General features: G+C 46.0%; 1 protein-coding gene across 3 annotated transcripts in view; it reads left to right on the top strand.

Annotated features, from left to right (window-relative positions):
* Osbpl10 (oxysterol binding protein-like 10) overlaps positions 1 to 19,210 on the top strand; it is a 298,636-nt gene extending 279,426 nt beyond the window's left edge. For all 3 annotated transcript variants that reach the window (XM_005387524.2, XM_005387523.2, XM_013515705.1), the window contains 4 exons: positions 6,246 to 6,432; positions 10,498 to 10,680; positions 15,796 to 15,949; positions 17,923 to 19,210. In XM_005387524.2, coding sequence (XP_005387581.1) covers positions 6,246 to 6,432; positions 10,498 to 10,680; positions 15,796 to 15,949; positions 17,923 to 17,967 — 569 coding nt within the window. In that variant the 3' untranslated portion in view covers positions 17,968 to 19,210. The remainder of the gene's footprint in view (positions 1 to 6,245; positions 6,433 to 10,497; positions 10,681 to 15,795; positions 15,950 to 17,922) is intronic.
* The last annotated feature ends 1,946 nt before the right edge of the window (positions 19,211 to 21,156 follow it).

The following is a 21,156-nucleotide window of genomic DNA, read 5'->3' as shown; positions in this document are numbered from 1 at the left end:
TGGCGCCATCGCTCCTTTCCCCTCTTCCTCCACATCTGTACCTGGGCCATCCTGTCCTCTCTCCCATGTGCCCAGCCTTTCCACGTAAGCCACCTACCCATAAGGCCCCTCCCTGTGCCCAGCAGAATTCATGGCCTCCTTTCATTGCTTCTGCACCTGTGCCTGGCCGAGGAATGAGGTCTTTCCAGCCCTGCTTTCCCCTCCCTCTCTCGAGGTCAGCCGAGAGGTCTGTGACTTCTCAGGGTCTTGGCCACTGCCCTCCCCCTTTGTGGCCCTGAGGCTATAATTCATAGGGAGCACCCCACCCCCACCCCTGCTGTGGGTGAGAAGCCATGGGTGCCCTCTTCTCAGCCCTCGGGGCAGCCACCCCTGGGGCAGAATTGAGTTTGCAGTTTCTGGTTTTCTTTAACTGCTTGAAAATTCGGTGCTTGAGTTCAGAGGGATGGTTCTGCAGGGCACTCTGGCCCTCCTGGCCACCCGTATGTCCCACTGCCCTTGGCCTGGGCGGGGCTGGGATGCAGGTTCCCTGCTGTGAGGCCTTCAGTTTGCCCAGGCCTTTGCAGCAGTCACAGCCCCTCATCCCTCCTATTAATCACATGTGCTCTTTGCAGCAGGATGTCTTTTTGTTTATTTTTGCCTTTTTGAGACCGGGTCTCGCTATGCTGCTCAGACAGGCCTTGAACTCACTTTGTAGCCCAGGTTGGCCTCGAACTCGCAGCAACCCTCCTGCCTCAGCCTCCCGAGTGCTGGGATTACAGGTGTGTACTCTTGTGCCCAGCTGAGATCTTGTTTTTCACAGAAAATTCTGTAAGAGTTCTGAGACTTAACAGAGAAAGTTCTGGTTCCTGCACTGAGAGGCCTCTTTTGGACAAGACGTGTGTGGGGGATATGTTCCATGAATTTTTGATTAGGTTTGAAGTAATGTTTTCTCCAACCTCTCATTTTAAAAATGATATCTTAGCTAGGTCCTCTTGGAACTTTGAGTATAAATGTGTGGACTTGCCATGTCAGGCTGTGGCATATGAGGCCCATGAAGCTCCATTAGAAAGTGCTTTTATTATTCTGTGAATCCACTTGGAGCTCAGAGTCCCCCTCCCCCCAAGTGCTTCCGAGCTCCGACACGAAAAGCCCCTGATGAAGTCTGTTACCAGAGTTCTAGGGCAAAAAATCCAAGTCCAGGGGCCCTGACAGACTAGCCTCAGCCATGTAGCCCATAATGCCAGTCAAGCCGGGCACGGTGGCACATGCCTGTAATCTCCACAGTCAGGAAGCTGAGGCAGGAGGACTGTGAGTTCAAGGCCAAGCAGCACTACAGAGCGAGAGACCCAGTCTCAAAAAAAAAAAAAAAAAAAAAAACAGCAGCAAAAACATCAATCAAGGAGGTGAGCAAGGGTGACGGGAAAGGAGCTGTAGTCAGTGTGGCCATGCTGGGGTCCCAGGAAGGTTCAAGGTCTGTCTTTGAGGGGCTGACAGAGCTTTGGGGCCTTCCTAGAAAAGGGGAACAAAGACGAGGGTTGGGGGCTATGTAGTACACCAGTAATTGTGGTCTAGTTTTGGCCTGGCTGATTGGTATCTCAGGGTTGGTTTGGCAAGGTTCTGTGAGAGCCAGAACTGCGCATGGAGGCAGGCTGTGTCCCGTGATGATGGAACGGGGCTCAGGTCTCATTATGGGGTCATTGCTCCTGCTTGGGGTGGGGGCGCCTCATCATGGGGTGGTCCGCTGGGCCCTGGGTTTCCTGGAGTCTGAGGTGGCTGCAGGGTTAGGACAGTGCAGATTTCCAGGCATCACTCCAGGGAGTCTGGAACTGGCTGTTGTAGAAGCTGGTCCTGCAGCTCCTGAGAGCTACTCTTATCCGTGTCCTCAGTTTTGAAGGGGCTGAGCCAGGCTAGTTAGATTTAGGGCTAATCGACCTTGTGTTGCAAGACACATGTCAACTGATTAACATGCTCAGTGCAGAGCTGAGCAGGGGTCTGACCCAACGTTTTAAGGCAAGAAAGGAAACATAAAATGAAAGCAGAGACGCCAAGGTACCCAATGGGCATCTCAGGCTCAGCCTCTAGGTCCCCATTACAACACTGATGCCAGAACTGGAAGCCTTGGTTGTTCAGCTCTACTATCCCCTGTGGACCCCACTGCAGGTGCTGACTGCTCTCACAACTGCTCCCCCGCCTCAACAGGCTGGATTCCCTGGTGAAGTGCCTGCTAGTGAGAGGAAGGGATGGGTCTGCGTGGGGCTTTGGACCGCTGTGGCTGTGGGCTCTGTACACACAGCCGGGAGTCATCTCTGATTCTCTGCTAGACAGAATATTTTGATTCCTTTGACTGCAGTCAGATATGCAATTATTTTAAACGTATCAGTTTGAAAATCTTAATGCTTTGCCTAATGTTCACTGGAACATCAGTTTGTGGAATGTCAAGTAAAAATCTCCCAGCTTGAGGACTAGCCACAACGTGATTGATTATTTGGCATTTTTCACTTTCTCAGTGCTTAGGCAAAGTGAAGAAGTAACTTTCATTTGCAGTCCCATTTGTAAATCTAATTTTAATGCAGCCACTTATTCTTGTTAAGGAAAGATTTTTTTTTGAACATTACTCTGCAAATGTACTGAGTGGGTATAATCACAGGTAGTTTAATGAATGAACACACATTTAGTGAACTTTCAGAAAAGAGCCACGGGATATGGTTTTGCCGGTGCCCTTGACATAGTTTAGCTCTGAGGCTCACTGACTTTGGATTGTGAGAGAAGTTTGTGCATGGTTTAGAAGAAATTTTTCTGCAGAGGAGCAGGAAGAGGATGTTATCCTTTATGTGCAAAGCGTTACATGTAAAAAAACTCATCCATTCCCCGCATGCACAATCTACTGCCAGAGTTTGAGGTTCGCTCTTTCTTGCCAAATGGAAATGCCATTGTTAAGAATCTCCCCAGAGACAGAGGAGTAATTAGGACATAAACCTTTAGGGTTTATGTAGAAGCCTAGGCTGTTTTAGAGTCACTTTCTCCATCTTTACTGTGGCCCTTGAGGCCCACATACTATTACACCTGTGTCACAGATGGAAGTTAAGATTGCCAGGTTCATGAGTGACAGGATGTGAAACGATCCGCCACGATCTCATTCATGTCTTTTAAAAAATTGTGACATATCTTCTCACGCAAAAACATTGCAAGGAATCTCACTAGTACAAAGTTCCTACTAGTAAACAAGGCCGGCCCACTTCATGTGCAGAGTTTCTGGCTGTGTGCACTGCTGCTCTGAAGACTGGCGAGCTGTGCGAATGGGTGAATCCGTAGGTATTCCAGTTACAGATGGGAAGGTTAGCCGCAGAGCAGGAGCACCGGTGGGACTATGGTGCTGGTGAGACATAGTGGCCACCCAGCCGGATGTTACCACCAAGTCAGATCTGTTAACACCGGGGCAGATGCTGTGTATCTCTGCTCCAGGCCTTGAAGGTGGGCTGACTGCTGGCCTCTCTAGAGTCCCGGGGCCTCCCTGCTGCCCCCGGCAGCGGCAAGCATCTGGCTGGCACCTGAGGGTGCAGAGGACTTTGGAATACAACTAAAGTAGAGAAGGACATCCTGAGTGATTTCTCTCTTTTAACTTTGCCTCTGGTTCTTCTTGGCTGTTGACCTCCTGTCTGGGTGTGGCATTGGCTGCAGTTTTCCTGCCTGCTTCAGCACATCTTTTGAAGCAACCCAGTTTGAAGAAGTGAGACAAAAAGTAGGCTTTGACACAAAAAGCTACATCAGAGTTGACTGTTCTCCTGCCAGGGTTCTGTCAGAAGCCATAGGATGGAAACCCCCTGTGTGGTTCTCCTCAAAAACACAGCAGTCCTCCCTTTAACTGCATGGAGAGGGCTGGGCTCCAAGGATTACCTGGGCCTTTCTGAGGTGTTGGAGGAGGGACGCGTGTCTAAGAGCATGAGATGGCCCAGAGCTTCCTGTTCAGCACAGGGGGCCAGTTCATTCAGGGAGGCCTGGGAGGCGGCCTGCTGGTTCTGATGTCAGTCCGTCTGGTATAAAGCACCATGGGCACTGTGTGTTTGCATAACGTGCATTTGGTTATGATCACAGTGAGGGAGGAGAGCGGAAGGGGGAAGGCGTTAAACACTGTTGTGAGTCTGTCACCCGCTCTTGCACATGAGTCCTGGTGGCCCATGAATCCACTCTCCCCCTGTGGTCTCGGTCCCTGCAGAGACCTCCTTGCTTCAGTGACAGTGGAAATTAAAACTGAGGCAAGAGCGCAAACTTACAGGCAAATGTTCAACGGAGAAGGGAACGAAAATGGGTCAGGGACATCAGTTTAGCGAGAAGAGGTGAAGGGGCCCAACTCTGATGCAGAAGATCGGATTGGCCCCAGCACAGAGAGAAGAAACAGGCTTTTACAGTGTCGCTGAGCTGGGTGAGGGTCTAGTACGTTTCCACAGGGTCATGAGGGTGTTATATGTAAGACTTTGTCCTCGTATTTTGGGGGATTTCCTTCCCGTGTAGGCTGTGGATTAGTGGCTGTTCTCACCCTGGGAGACATCTGAGTGCTATCCCTGCTTCCCCTGCTGTTACAGTGCACCTGGCCCTTGCCATAAGAGTGGGCGGATGAGGGAAGAGCGAGTTCCATACGTTACTGGCAAGGGAGGATGGGGGAAGAACAGGTGTCCCCCTCTTGTGGGCAACAGGTCATCCATTCAGCCTAAGAACCTCTGTCTCTTGTCGCTGGAAGGCTCCTGTCCTATTTTCTGGTTGTCCCTTCACACTGGGATCATCTAGACCAGGGTTTCCAGAACAGTCCTTGGCTTCGTAGGTTGAGAGAACTGACTTTCAGTTAACCAAGAGCCAAGTATATCTACTGTGGCTCATCGGCAGGTAAAGGAATTTTCAAGTGTGAATTGAGTTGTGGTTGAATGTGTCTTAGTGCCGACTTCAGAAACAACAGCAGTGGTGACTACTTCGTGTAAATTAGCCCCATCTCTGCTCGCAGCCCTGACAAGCCTGTCCTAAAGTCTGAACCCCCTCAGCCCTGCCCCGCAGTCTGGCTGAGCTTAATTAGGTGTCTTCCCAGCCTGAGAGAGCAGTAGCTACCAGCCAGATGGCTTGGCCTCGGAGTTTGTCTCCTCACACTTCTGTTACAGTGGTAACACTGTTGGGTGGGATAGTTGTGAGGCTGAGAGGACAGCAGTGAGAGCCCTTGGGAAAGTCTGGCTTCCAGAAAGTGTTCCCCCCGGGACCTGTTGGCCTAGTTTTGTCTCTTCCCAGTGGGGGAACTAAAAGCCCAGGGAGATGTCCAAAGTCACGTCTGGTCGTGAATGCCTGGGGACTGTCTGCTCTTCTTGAGGCTTAAGGTACCCTTAATAATGGTGTGGTCTGGCCCAAGCTGAGCCCCACGGTGCTGGCAAGGGAAGGTCCTGACACAGATCCTGAGGGCGTCTGTATATTATGGGATGGTTAAGCCAGGCTTGAGGAAACTTTCTCCCCTGGAAATACAGTCAAATTTACCTAATTCGGAGTTGTTGGGGTTTTTTTTGTTTTTTGTCTTTTTGTTTTTTTAAAAAAAGAGGATTAAGATACAGGCAAGCCCAGATCTTGGATCCTAGGCTGGAGAACCCCCAACCTTTAGGTAGGTGGGTGGTGCATGTCACACTCCGGCTCGAGGTAGGTTGCGGGGAGGAGTTTGCAGTGATTTCTCCGATGTCAGGAGAGCCTTTGCAGTTGTTTCTTGCTCTCAGGATAGATGCAGAGCTCATCAGTGTACTTTGTAGAAGCTTAAATGCCAAGGTTTCACCCTGGCGGTCTGGTCAGACCCCACACCATCTTCTTCGCTGCACGCGGGCTCCTTGCTCAGCCCCTGCAAGCTCAGCAGGCCTTTCCCTTCCACAGGGCCTTGCATGTGCCCTTTTCCTCTGGCCCTTCGTCATGGAGACTTTCCCTTCTCAGGCCAACCTTCTTGTTGGTGGCCTCCTTGTTTAGTGATTGAGCAGCACCTACCACTTTCCTCTGCTCCCTGAGGGGAGACTTCAGGCCTGTCTTGTTCAGGCTGCCGTCTCGGTGTCCTGTGCTCTGCCAGGCACGTGGTTGGGCACATGCGGCGGGTGGTTGACCCCGCGGAGGTAAGAGGCCCGCTGTGTGTCGCAGAGCTTCTTCTGGCTCAGATCTCTGAATCTCCTGGTCCTCATCGCCCTTTTCCTGCACGTGTATGTACATGTGCGCGCGTGCGTGTGTCCTCCTGTCTGACTTTCCCCCTTCTCTCCCTGGAGGTGTGCTGAGGCTCCTGGAGCATGGGGAGGAGTACGTCTTCACCCTGCCCAGTGCCTATGCCCGGTCCATCCTCACCATTCCATGGGTGGAGCTCGGAGGAAAAGTGAGCATCAGCTGCGCCAAGACTGGGTACTCGGCCGCAGTGACGTTCCACACGAAGCCCTTCTACGGAGGGAAAGTGCACAGGTAGGGGCGGCCGGGGGGGTGCTGGCTTTGTCTTATCGCAATGCCCTGAGTTTCCTTTCTTCACTAGAAGCTTGAGTTGTGAGGTGGAAGGAGTTAGAAATCAAAATAAAGTTACCCCACCCCAGCTGCCATGGCACTGGGGATTGAATCTAGGGTTTTGCATTGAGCTACATCTCCAGCCCTTTCCTTATTTTTTATTTAGAGGCATAATCTTGCTAAGTTGCCTGGGCTGGGTTCGAACTAGCAGTCCTCCTGCCGCAGCTTTGTAGAACCTTGGATTACTGGTATGTACCACTGCACCTGCCAGCTGGCCTTTTTCAGAAGAAGCACATCATTTCTCCACTTCACCAGCAAGTTTTTGGAGCTCTTCCTGCTTTAATTTATTAAGAGACCCTTTGGTGATGCATTCATAGAACACGCCCCAGAATGAAAAAGGCACTTTCCTTGTTGCAGTAAACTCCTTTCTGTGGCCACAGCCTGCTTCCCTGCTCTGACATGATTTGCCCTGTGAGCCTGCACACTGCTAGTGATCTCAGTTAACTCCCCTGGATCAGGTATCTTGTGTCTGAGATGGGACCATTTCTTTCCTTTCAGAAGGTTAAACTGCAGGAGAGGTCTGCTGTTTGAGGAAACAAGTTCTCACGGCTCTAGCTGTAGAAAGCCTCCTTGGGAGCAGACTCACTGCATGAGCCCGCCTTCATCCACGCCCCTTTCCCAGACCGCACTGGTGTGAACAGAAGCAGCCAGCACACTCTGCGCTCAAGGGCTGATTGTGTTGTTCGCCCAGGCTCTGTGTTCAGTGCTATCACGTTAGTTGTTGAAATACACAGAAGTTAGCCCGAGCAGAGAGGTCTGGTGTTTCCGTCAGGAGGGCAGCCACTGTCCTGTAGCAGCACATCCCTGCTGCCCTCCACCGCATGCGCCCTTATCGCTGCTGCTCAGGAGCCAGCATGGTTGTCAGGCTCAGGGAGAAAGCTTCCAAGCCTGGATCTGGAAACTAAATTCAGCCTGAGCAGGGAATTGCATCAAGAGGACATTAGTTCCTTGCCCTGTCTGTTTTGGAGCAGCTTCCTATTGCTACTGTTGCCCAGACTATGCAGAAAGCAGAAGGCAGGGAGCCGCTGGGCATCCGCACACATTTAGCTGGAGTAGAGACCTGGGAGAGACCCTCAGAAGGGCTGGGGAGAGAGCGGTCACCAGTGTCACAAAGGCCTTGTTGAAGGTGGTTCCTCCAGCCACTGCTGTGCTGTGTAGGGCTGTAGTCTGGGCATTGCCTAACCCTCAGTGAGGGCGCATGTGGACACCCAGGGGGTGCTGCCCTCCCCCAGCATGAGTTCTGTTGGTATTGTGAGCAGCCCTATTTGACTCCTATTTGGAATTTGCCCTTGTTTGAGGATGGAGAAGCTCTCCCTACACTCCTGTAGGCTTTTGGTGGTTAAAATGTAGCACCACTAAATGATATTTTTGTACATATTTGCAGTTCATAATGTTTACATTCATGGTGGGGAGTTGCTACATGTACAAAACCTGTCTTAAGGTTCTTACACTAGGGAGACAATGCGATGTTTACACATTCGGGTCTGATTTAACTTATGAGTATGGTCTCTAGTTGCATCCATTTACTTATAAAGGCCTCGAATTTATCTTTTTTTATAGCTAAAGATAATAATATGTAATATAACAACCACTGTTAATTCCTATCATTTTGTTCTGAAACCTTGTATCATTTTTATTGTTTTTGCTTTGTTTTGTTTTTGTCTATGTCATTGGTATTTTGCTATTGTTCTTTTTTCATTTTCTTTAAAATAAAAAGTCTTAATTCCTTTTCATACCCTCCATCACTTGATATCCTTCCCATTTGAGAAAGATGAATCTTTCTACTTACTATTATCTTGTACTTTGCTCTTTGTTTCTCATGTAAGAGAAACCATGTAATATTTACACTTATCTGTCTGGTTTATTTCATGTAACATTATAGTCTCAAGGTGCACCCATTTTTCTACAAAGGAGTCATTTGTCTTGTGGCAGAGTAGTGCTCCTTTGTGTACAAATACTGCATTTTCTTTATCCATTTCTTTGTCAATGGACATATAGGCTGCTTCCAAGATTGAGCTGTTATAAATTGTGCTGCTATAAACATGGGTCTGTGGTATGCTGTCTTTAACTCTTTCAGGAAGATACCTAGAAGGAACATAGTTGGGTCAAGTGGAATTTCTAGTTTTAGTTTTTTGGGAATCTCCAGTGATTTCCACAGTGTTGTACTGCTTTACATTCCCACCAACAGTGTAGAAGGGTTCCTTTTCCCCTGCAGCCTCTCCAGCATTCCTTGTTGCTGATTTTTTGATAATGGCTATTCTTTCTGGGGTAAGATGGAACCTGAGTGTCATTTTCATTTGCATTTCTTTATGGCCAGTGATGTACAGTGTTTTTTCATTTATTGGTCATTTGTACTTCTTCTTGTGTCTTGCCCATTTTTTTTAGTTGGGTCTTTCATTTGAGGGGTGGATTCTGGTGTTATTTTTTTGAGTTCTTTATATATTCAAGATACTAGCCCTCAGGAATAGCTGGCAAAATTTTTTTCTATTGTGTAGGTTGTCTCTTTACTCTGTTGGTTGTTTCCGTTACTGTGAAGAAACTTTTTAATTTTATAGGACCCATTTATTGATTCTTGGTAGTGTTTCCTGTGCAGCCAGGCTTCTGTTCAGAAAGTCCTTGCCTACACCTATGACTTCAAGGGTTTTACCTATTTTATCTTTCAGCAGGCTGTTTCTAACAGGTCTTTGATCCATTTTGATTTTAGTTTATTTAATACATGGTGAGTTTTCCCAGCACCATTTATTAAAGAGGCTATCTTTCCTCCAGGGTATATGTTTGTCCCCCTCATCAAAGAACAAATAGTTGAATGTGCCTAAGGTTGTTTCCACATCCTCTGTTATGTTCCATTGATCCTCATGTCTGTTTTTGTGCCAGCACCATGCTACTGAAGCTTTGTAATACAACTTTGGATTGTGATGTCTCCCACTTTGCTCTTGTTACCCAGGACTGCTTTTGCTATTGAGGTCTCTTTTGGTTCCATGTAAATTTTAGAATTGTTTTCTCCAGTTCTGTGAAGAGTGCTCCTGGTATTTGGATTGGAATTGCATTATCAGTTTTGAAAGTATGGTCATTTTTAGTGTATTGGTTCTCATCCTGGCCTGGCTCACACATGTTTATTAGGGAGCTAGGGGGATGGAGAAACACTGCCCTGTCGCCTTGCTTCAAAGACTGCACATCCGCACCTCGGCTGGACCAGGGCTATCCAGGAACAAGGGGTATCTTTCCATTTTCTGATGTTCTCTTCAATTTCCTTTTTCAGAGCACTCTAGTTTTCATTATAGAGGTCTTTTACTTCCTTGGTTAGGTTACTTTCTAAGTATTTCATTTTTCTTGTTGCTTTTATGAATGATAGTTTTTGCTAATTTCATTCTCCGTGGTTTCATTATTGGTGGAGAGGAATGCTATTGATTTCTGTGTGTTGATTTTGTAACCTGCTACACTGCTGAATTTGGTTATTTATTCTAGAAGTCTTTTGGTGGTTTTTTTGGGGGGGAGTCTTCTATATAGGGACTCTTTGTCACTACAAATAATGGTAATTTGACTTCTTCCTTTCTGGTACATATCCCTTTTCTTTCTTTTTCTGGTCTAATAGCTCTTGTTAATGTTTTGAGTCCGATGTTGAGCAGCAGTGGTGATATTGGATGTTAGATGCTAGTTGGGAGAAAAGAGAGTGTATTTTGTTTTTCCTGAATTTCTTCATTTCCATCACAGTGATGACATCTTATATAACCACTTTGTGAACACTTCCTAAAATAAGAAACATTGCTACATTACTGTTAACTAATCCACAGACTTTAATAAGATTTGACCAGTGTTTGCACTTCTTCTGATCATGGATATTAGATCATGTTTTAAAACTTAGTCTTTGGGCCAAACTGCAAAAATAATCCTTGCTTCGTAACCCCCTAAAATCTCTAAATATAAGGGCCCTTCTGAAGGCTTTTTTTTTTGACTCATTCATTAATTCAGGGTCACAGCTGAAGTAAAGCACAATCCGACCAACACCATCGTCTGTAAAGCTCATGGGGAGTGGAACGGCACCTTGGAGTTTACCTACAGCAACGGAGAAACCAAAGTCATCGACACGACCACCCTGCTGGTGTACCCGAAGAAGATCAGGCCTCTGGAGAAGCAGGGGCCCATGGAGTCCAGGTGGGAATCGGCCTGTGTGGGCCCTCGGCTTTGCCCCTCAGTACCGGACTGAGCACAGAGCAGAAGCTTTGAAAGCACAGCTGCTGGACAAGGGCCAGGAATCACTTTCTGGCTTCTTTAGCTGTCTGTACCCCCACCCCCGGCCTCAGCCCCGCTTAGGAGTAGGGCCAGTTAGCTGGGATTGGGTTGTGCTGCAGTGTGGGGTGGGCAGCGCAGGCAGTCCATGGCAGACTTTTATTGCTGGCGCGAAAAGTTCGTCAGCTCAGCTGATGAGTTGGTTGGTTGTAGAATTAACTGCTGAAAGTTGCTAGTAATTGAAGAACTGTGCAGTGAAGCCATGAAATACTTGTTTCCTTACCAGATTAGCAAGGTTATTTAGAATATAAAAAACAAAAGCAACTCAGGTTCTGGCAAGGGCATAGTGTAATGAGCTCTGCACCCCTGTCCAGGGTGTATGTGATTTACCTGCATGGGTCAGTAGCTTTAAACTTGTGAATTCTTATATTTTACTTCTCAGAATCTATTCTCAGGGAAAATTCTTAAACTCATAAAAGATTTTAAACTGTTTTTTTTTTTTTACAAAATAAAAAATCTAGACAACAAAAGAGAAATCACTTATCTGCCCAACTCTACTCTGTGTAATAATATTATGTAGCTACTTAATGTAACATTTTTTAAAGTGAAGTTTATACGGTACACAAGCAGAATCTTCTTGGAATATGCCATTTTCATTTTTCAGTCTATGCCATTATCCCATGGCTGATTTTGTGTGTTCTTTCTTTCTTTTTTTTTTTTTTAATAGAGCCACCATTGTTCACAGCTGTGCATGGTTTATGGCTGCCCTCCTGCTACACGGCAGTGTTACAGAGAGCCCTTCCTGGTCCCTGCTGCCATGTGGGAAGTTTATATTTGTAATCCTGTGGAAAAGTTATTGGAATTCTAGCCAGTTAATTCCAATCTACCACTTCCAGTGTAATCCACAGCAAGAATAAAGACACTAAGGCATATTTGTAGTGATGGGGAGCAAAGGGGTCCTAAGTTCAGCTATGATGAATGTTAACCAGAGCAAAGGCCCTGGCTCAGGGCCGAACCCAGGTTTTATTAATTTGTGAAGCAGGGCGTGGCTCAAGGATGAGTAGTGACTGCGAGAGTGGCAGGAAGTATGTGAGTGCTGTGAACTGGGCTAGGCAGGAGGCCTGAAATCACCTCTGCAATATGCAGAGAGAAGGACATGCAGAAAGAGTAACCTGCATGACATAATTGAGGGTAGTATCTAATGTATTGGGAGAGGTGCCTCAGCTCTGATGTGTAATCTTTTATGCCTTAGGAAGTCATAGCCTCTTACATGGACTCTTGATCCCAGCCGACAGCATGGAGCACGGCTCTCCACCCTGCCCCCGCTCACACATGTTTATTAGGGTGCTAGGGGGATGGGGAAACACTGCCCTGTCGCCTTGCTTCAAAGACTGCACATCAGCACCTCAGCTGGACCGGTCTGCATTGCTTAAAGCCAATTCTGGGGACAGGAAAGGTCCTAGCCTGCTCTGCATACAGCAATACATAGAAATGGGGTCAGGGTCAGCCAAAATGGAGACAACTGCTCCTCTGTCAAAGAGAGTCGACCAGTAGTCCTCCACAGTTACAACTAAGACCATATGACCCGCAAAGCCTAAAATGCTTACTGTCTGATCCTTTGTAGAAAAAGTGTGCCAGCTCCTGCTGTAATCTAAAAGTTATCACATTATGTAGGTTAAAATGATATTTCAAATGAGTCTATGGAAGGATTTGCTACCACTAGAAGAGTTTGCAACCAAATGGGAGAAGTGCTTATTAAGTGGAAACAGAACAGGTATATAGCAGCATGTATAAATAATACATCCTCACTGGGACTGGGGATTTAGCTCAGCGGCACTGCGCTTGCCTGGCAAGCTCAAGGTCATGAGTTCAATTGCTGGTACCGGAAGAAAATCAAAACAAACAAAAAAATATATCATCACTGAATTTATTGAAAACAGAGCTTCAGCATCCCTGGAACCTTACCTTTTTTTAAACCTCGTTTGAGGACAGTGACCGTAACTTCTCTGTGTCCAAATGGAGGCCACAAACTCTTCTGATTGTCTTTTTTAACCCCAGCGTATTGGGTGGTGGTAGCAGGAAAAGGGAAAGGTGCCAGTAAGAAACACATCCCTGGCCACACTGCCTCTGATGAACCTTCCCTGGTCCAGGAACCCTGTGCTTCCTGCTGTGCGGGGACTTGTTTCCTGGTTGACCATTGAGGACAAAACTCTGAAGACTGCCGCTGTTCTGCCAAGGATATTAGAGTAGCTTAGCTGCTCCTCGTTATGACTCTGCTGCTTCAGTTAGCCCGTGAAAAAGTTATTGGAATTCTAGTGAGTTAATTCCAATCTACCACTTCCAGTGTAATCCACCACACTCAGAATTCAACCCAGAACGGGTGGGGTCTGGTTCTGGACTAAGAAAGGAGGGCTGTTGCTTCTTTTTGTCTGTGTATACTGTGTAGAGCTGTGGAGCTGGACTGTAGAGATGGAGCCAACCCACCCTGTTCGCTGTGGAGGACACAGCCTTGTAGAGGGACTGGTCCCAGGGCTCCCTTACCGCTCACAGCACTTGTACCGACTGTCTCCAGTGCATGCCCCGGGCCTTATCTGCAGGGCCAAAAGTAGGGACTGTCAGCTTGACTGAGTGGACCAGTGTATGGCCAGCTGTCTTGGCTGCCACGGCGGAGCCAGCCCTGGTGAGGCTTCCAGTGTCCAGCTAGTCCCCTGGGAAGGGAACCACTGCTGTGTGAGGGGGAGGTGAAGATGTTTCGTTATCTGCCTGTACCTGTGTGTCTGTTCTGATGTCCAGAATGTGCTCTGATCAAGGCTCCCCGCTTGGCCAGAGCCAGTGCCCAGTGACAGTGGCCCTGCTTCTGCTGCTCGCCTGCCCTTCACCATGTTGGCTTTCTCCTTAGGAAGGACTCCCTTGGCTTCTTTTTGTTTTTTCCTCACTGAAGGCTTCTTACCGTTCTGCTTTTTAGCTCATGTTTAGAGCCATTCCCCAGTGAGTCCGTACTCACTCACCAGCCTCCTCACACTTAGTGACTCCTGTTGCTGGGTCCTTGTGTTTGCGGAGAGCCCTTTGTAGGAAGGTCTTGCCCTGCTTGCCCCCTCCCCACATCCTTGGGGCTCTCTGCACTCTGAACTTCGGCCGCTGTTCTGTCTTAGAACGTCTCCTGAAAGGCCTCCCCCCGACAGGAAGGCCCACCCTGGCTGCCCTTGTGTCCCTCATCCCCACACTGATTTCTTTCCTTACCTCACTGCACTATTTGGGGCAGTCTGTCCATCTGTCGAAGGACAGACTTCCTACCTCCCGCCCCTCCCCTTCTCCCCAGCCTTCCCCTTCCCTCCTCTGATGGGAATAGTCCTCATGCATTCCAGGCAAGCTACATTCCAGTCCAGTTCTTTTGCATTATTTTACATATTTATTTGGTACAGTGTGGTCATTCAATACATATCTATAACGTGTAACAATCAAATCTGGGTAGTTAGCCTTTCCATCTTCTTAAACAACTATCTTCTTTTTGTTTGTTTAAAACTTTTGGACTTCTCTCTTGTAGGTCTTTATAAAATATATAATAAATTGCAAAATAGATCAGCCTACTGTGCTATAGAATGTTAGAACATATTCGTCCCAACTGTATTTTGGTAAGCATTATCCAATTCCCTCTGTAGCCTCTGATGACCACTATTCTATTCTCTCCTTTTTAAAAAACTCAACTGTTTAAGCGTCCACATATGAGGGAGAATATGCATTACTTATCTTTTTGTGTCTGGCTGACTCGACGTTACGTAATATTTTCCAGTTCGTTCATGTTGTTGGAGAGGACAGGATTAAGAGTATTCCATTGTGTGTGTATGCTGCATTTCCTTTATCCATTCATCTGCGGATGGAATCTTTCCACCAGGACATACCAGAAACAGCAAGAGCTATGAGGCCAGTTACACCTGTTTTTACACACCAGCTCCACAGCATTGTGCTCCTGGTGGGATATGAGCTGGGGCTGGTGGGAAGGGGAGTTTGCAGCCAGAGCTTGACCCTCAGCATCAACTTTTCTTGGAAGGTGCTGCTTGCTGTTCCTGGTTTAATGGAGACATATTGCCCTTCCTGGGCCCAAGGAGGCCTCAGCACTCCAGGCTCTGTACTGTGCTAAGCCCTTGCTGTGGAAAGGGACCAGAGCACTCCGGGGAGGAGGTGGAGCTAGTGAGCCTTCCCTTGACTTGGGTGCAGAGGATCATTTCCTGGAGACCAGGGAGGGAATCTGCACCACTGAAAATTCTGATAGTTCCTTTTGTGTGAAACTGTGGCTTCTGATGTACTTAAATGAGGAGGCATATGGCTGATAGTGTCCCGCTTTACATGGGTTTTTTATCTCAGCCGCTAGATCAGGGTGTTCTTCTGAGTCTCTGGGAAGTCCTGAGGAGAAAAACTGCATAGCTGCATGGTAGACACAAGTCAGTCTTGACTGCCTTTTTTCTGAGTGAACAAGACAGAGAAGTACCTTTTTGTGTACATGTTGGGGCAGATGACAAGTCCTGCACCATAAAGACATGCGCATGCACACACACACACATACACACACACACACACACACAAACATGCACACAAACCAGGGTCAACCTTCTTCTTTAGTTCCAGGTTCTCTTGTGGGAAGCTCCATCACTTAACCTTATGTGGATATTAATTTTCTGTATCACTGCCTTGTGAGGATTAAATGAAATTATATATGTAAAATGCTTAGAAAAGTGTATGGTAAACACCATGTAAATGTCTGCTGTCACTGCTGTTGGTAGTAATAGTATTACAGTGCCTTCTGTCGTTACAATAGATTTGATCTCTCGGAGCTCAGAGCACTGAGAAAGGTGTGCTTTCTGGGACACATGGAAAAGTGTGGGCAGCATGGACCTGGAGCTAGGTGCCCTGGGTTCAAATGCTGGCTCTTGTAGCTTTGAGTCACCCCAGAGAGAGCTCCCCTGGATGCCCCTCCCCTGCTCTGTCACTTCATCATCCTGCTGCCCCTGGCCCTGCCTGATTGTTGCCCCTCTGCATTATCAGGAATCTCTGGCAGGAGGTGACGCGATACTTGCGCCTAGGGGACATCGATGCGGCCACTGAGCAGAAGCGACGCCTGGAGGAGAAGCAGCGGATAGAGGAACGGAATCGGGAGAGCCTCCGCACACCATGGCAACCCAAATATTTTATCCAGGAGGTAACGTCCACACCTGTTATTGGGCTCTTGCCCTCGAGAGTTTGTACCAAGTGAAGGGCAGATGAATTTTCTTTCTAACCAAGCAGTTTAGGTAAATGGGGACCGGCAAGGCAGGGGAGTCCTGGGATGGCTTGGGGACAGCTCGGCTGTCCAGCTTTAGACCAGAATTCACAACAAATTTTCTGCAACAATATTTGTAATAACATCTTGGGGCCTACAACAACCTTGAGGGAAGAACTGAGCAGCTGATACTTCCCCCTCTTTACTCGGCCACCAGAAAGTCCCATTAGCCTGCTGGGGAGAGGCAGGATTGGGACTGCAGACCTGGATACTGTTCTGTTTAGGAACACCATGATCCTATTTACCATTTGTACAAATTAGTTGTGAAGCACCTCACTCTTGCCTGTGCACCTAGGTGGGCTGGGGCCCTCATGCTGGAAAATGAGCAGGGCTTTGGCTCTTATGGGCCACATGGGCTGGACATCTGAGGGCAGACCATTGTGGGTCCCTTACCTGAAATGCACCTGTCACTTAGTAAGTGATGCTGGAAGGCAGAAATGATACCCGTATGAGCACCTCCCCGCTGGCAAGTGGGCCAGGCACTGTGTGCCCAGTGGAGACACTTACGCCCTTGTTGCTAGCAGAGTAATTGGGAAGTGTACTGGGGACACGTATGAAAATGTAGACCCACAGGTAGGTGGGCCCTCAGGAGCCCCGTCATGCAGAGAAGCAGGCCAGTGAGGAATGAGGCAGACACCCCAGAGTCTTTACTGAAGGAAAGGGTTTTGCTCACCTGCAGGTCATTGTGGACTAATTCTTCATGAGGAACTATGAAGATTTTTAAAAATGAGAAATGTGATGTTTGTATGATACCAAGTAATTTAGAAATTTTTAAATACCGGGAGCCAAGCAAAATGGCACTTTCTTTAGCCCAGGTGCCGCTAATCTCTGCTTTCTGCCACAAGGAGGGATCCTTCTGCCCAGACAAGTGATGGCAAACCTTTCAGAGCTTTCATTGGCCACAAACAGCCAGCTGTGGCACACGTGCCATAGGTTTGCTACTGCTGGCCTAGACACAGTCGGGGGCGAGCTGGGTAATAGAATACTTTGCGGGTGGACTTATGAGTAGGAGCAGGAAGCCAGGTGACTCTGCCTTTAGGGGTCACTAGGTGGAAACCCCATAGGGACCCTCATCCAAGTGAAGTTGAACCCTCAAAGGACCCTTTAGTGAGATGGCTCCTATGTCTTGGAAACAGCTAGTTTGCTTCACTTTTGAGGGAAGTAGTGCATTAAAGGCTAACAAAAACAGGTTCTTCTCCTTAAGTTTAATAAAAGCCAGTGGTTCAATTAACAGAAGGTTTGGGACCATGTAAAGAATAAAAATCCTCTCAACACTAAATTGGTTAACACTTAACATATCCCTTGCTGGTTTAGCACCAGGTGGTATATACCATTTTGATTCTTGGCTTTTTCTTACTTGATAATTGATGGGTGGTGGTCTTTTATGTGCTGAAGAGATCCTTAGGTGGGTGTTCGTCTCCAGGATGGTGAGCTGTTAAGTCATTGGTTTGGGCAAATTCCACACGTGTCCCTTCCCTTTCCTTCCCCTGTCCATTCATTCAGTCACTCTTGCTCTTATCTCATTGGTTTAAAGTGTTTTTTGGCCAAGAAATCTGTTTGATATAAACCAACAAAACTCCATTTTGTTTTAATCATGTCATGGGGTTTCCTCTTGAAATGCTAAGATAGGAGATGCTCTGAGCTCTGCAAGTACCCAGGCGGAGGAGTGCCATGAGACCACTGGCTTTGCTTGGGTAGAGAGTGTTGGGAACAAGGGAGATGAGCACGGGTCAGTGGAAGTCCTGGGTGTCCACTGCATTGCTTCGGTACATCAGAGGCTGGGGTACCTGTTCCGACTTCTCTGTTTTCCCCACTGAGAGCTTTTCTGTAATACCTTCTTCCTTCTCTTTCAGGGTGATGGCTGGGTATACTTCAACCCCCTGTGGAAGGCACACTGATGGGGTGATGGTGTGGAGCTTTCCTAGAGAGGCCTGTTTTTGTAGAAATTAAAGTGGTACAGTATCAAGGTTCTGTTGGCATTCACTGAGAATTCTTGTTAGCATCTAAGAAGTGGTTTCAGAGAAATTATATACTGTGAAAACTGCACCCCAAACTCTGCTAGAGGATTGAATTTATTCAAGAGCCATTTGGGGCACATGTGACATTGTATATGTTCACACATGCACTATGTACATATCTGTTGAGTATTACTACACATGTAAATACTGCACTCACCGAGGTTTAAGGGGGGGAATCATGAGCTCCTTTTTATCAATGAGTTTTGAAGTTTTCTATTTTTCACTTTGCCAAAAAATGTTTTGCACTTGAAAGATGTTTTCACTTAGTCAGTTCCTGTCAAGATGAAGGTTGCACTGGTATGGCCCCACTGATGTCCCTGTGGCAGAAAGCGCTCACTGCTGGGAGAAGCATGGGTGGCGATAATTTCATAATTATTGGGATTTTCACCTCCCTCTCCGCCTCAGTGTTTTGTTTGTCCACACCCAAGAAACATAAACTCTTTTCCTGCTGAGTGCCAAGGGTGGGGAAGAAGCTGATGGAAATTAATGCCAGACCCTTCCAGGATGGATCCCCGCTGGGAGAACCTAGCGCCAGGCTCCACTGGGAGTTTTCTTCCCATCTTTCTGATGGTTTCTCATGCACAAAGCACCAGTCATACATTTTTCAGAACTTGCTTCTTTTACAGTAGAAAACAAATCATATACTGATCTCACTACTTTTATGAAGAAAAAAGGGCTTTAGAAATTAAATACATGCACGCATACAAAACATGCACAACTACCGCCTCAATCTTAAATTTAGTTTGGGAAAGGGAAAGAATTGCCTGTGGATTTTTGTTCTTAAGTGCACCTTTATGGTTTGACCCAAACTCTGCAAGAAAGCCACTGTGACTAAAACATACATCACGCCTGCATACATGTTCTGTGCTTTCAGTTGATTTCAAGTCCTCGGTCTTTACAAATGAGGTCAAAGACATGGCCAAAACAAAAAGCAAGGGAAAAATGATTTGGTTTTTGCTGAATGCTTAATTTATTTTTTACTGTGCCACTCCAGTGATATTTATAAAATCCAGTAGCATGAATGCTTCTCTGTAGTAATACGAAGTTTGTGCCTTTTGTCTGCTTTCTTAAGACCAGTTCACACTTTGTAGATATTAGACAAATATATTTCGATTAAATACTATACCTGTCTCTGTCTGTTTTGTTCAAAAGTTATGCTATATTGGTGGCTGTAAGTGATCTTAAATTCTTGGTTAGACACTTGTCGTTATTGATTTGGATATTCTATGTATTATATCCAAATGTGATCTAAGCACATTTAAAAATCTCAGGCAAATATTATTTATGGATAATTTTTAATAAATTAATAAACGTCATTTAGTGAGTGTTTCATGAGCAGTTTCCTACTAGAAGTTATAATGTAAGCTTGTTCAGCACCATAGTCTTAAAACATATGGATTAAATCAGGCCTGGTGGCACACACTTACAATCCCAGCACTCTGGGAGGCTGAGGCAGGAGGATCAAAAGTCTGAGCCCAGTCTGGGCAACTTAGTGACTTGGTGTTTTAAAACATAAAAAGGGCCTAGCATGGTGGCACATGCCTATAATCCCAGCACTCGGGAGGCAGAGGCAGGAGGATTGTTGCAAATTCGAGGCCAGCCTGAACTATATAGTGAGACCCTGTCTCAAAACAAAACAAAACAAAAAGAAGAAAACCCAAAAAGCAAAACCAAATCCTAAAAAAGGTTGGAGATCATTGAGTGCAAAGGTTCAGTCCCCAGTACAATAATAAAAACATCTGGGTGAATAAAGTGGTTGGAATCATTTTATTTCTAAGGAGAGTGGAGCAGATGCTGTTCTGTGGAAAGAGAGAGAATCATCAATGTGAATTAAAACTAGTCCACTGTGGTGTCTAGTCTGACATGCAACATGAACCATCTGGGAAGCAAAACACGGAGAAGCTCAATTTTCAGGTGTGGCAGGGTTTATTTTGCTTTTTGAAATTGTGAAGTATCACATACTAGATTTATATTAAATGTATGTAGAACTCCAAGAATAATTGAACATGAACGAACCACTGCTTATGTATGAAACCTAAGGGTGCAGTACCTTAAGGGATCATTTCCTCTACATGGCTATATTTCTGCCTTGCCCTCCTTGTTGTAATTGTCCCCTTGTTTTCTTTTAGCTCTAAATACCATGTATTTCTAAGCATGCTTGGCTTTATATACTTTTTGATGTCATACTATATCATACTATAGTTTGCTTATTTAAGCCAATACTTTATTTCTAGGTCAATACATGTTGTTATGAGTTGTTCTTTTAATTTATTCTTTTTCTGAGTCATTATGTTTTCTTAATTTTATTGTGGTAAAATATATAACAAAGTTTATTATTTTAACTATATTTAAGTTTAGTGGCATTATATTTGCATCACCACTATTGACCTCTAGAACTTTTATATCTTTCCCAAAATTCTGTACACTTATTTAAGAGTAACTTCCCCCTTCTGTCCTCTCTCTGTCCCTGTCAACCACAAATCTGCTTTCTGTCCCTATGAATTTGACTACTATTACCTCTCAGATGTGTAATTGTGCTTCTAGCTTACTTCACTTAGCATATGTGGAAGGTTCATCCGTGTTGTAGCATGTGTCACAATCTAAGGCTGAATAACACCCATTCAGTTTCCTTATCCATTTGTTGATGAGGGAGATATGTGTGTGTGTATATATATATATATATATATATATATATATATATATATATATATATAAAATGTTCGAATCTTTGCTGTCAGTTCTTTCAGGCACATGTTCAGAATTACTGGATTGTACAAAAACTTCCTGTGTAAATTTTGAAGAACTGCCATACTGTTTCTCAAGCAGGTGGCCGCACTATTTTGCAGTCACTCCCCCCCCACATACACAAAGCACAAAGATCCAATTTGCCACATCCTAACACTTGCTATTTTAAAAATTATTTACAAAAATAACCATTCTAATGACTATGAAGTGGTATCTCATTTTGGTTTTGATTTGCCTTTCTCTGATGATTAGTCTTTTGCCCATTCTTAATTAAGACTTGTTGAATTTTAGTTCTTACATGTATTTTGCATAGTAATTTTTTAT

This window comes from Chinchilla lanigera, unplaced genomic scaffold (assembly GCF_000276665.1).
Source record: "Chinchilla lanigera isolate Chin_1 unplaced genomic scaffold, ChiLan1.0 scaffold00029, whole genome shotgun sequence".
In the NCBI taxonomy this organism is placed as follows: Eukaryota; Metazoa; Chordata; class Mammalia; order Rodentia; family Chinchillidae; genus Chinchilla; species Chinchilla lanigera.
The sequence above is the reverse complement of the archived record's forward strand: the minus strand, read 5'-3'. Positions and strand labels throughout refer to the sequence as shown.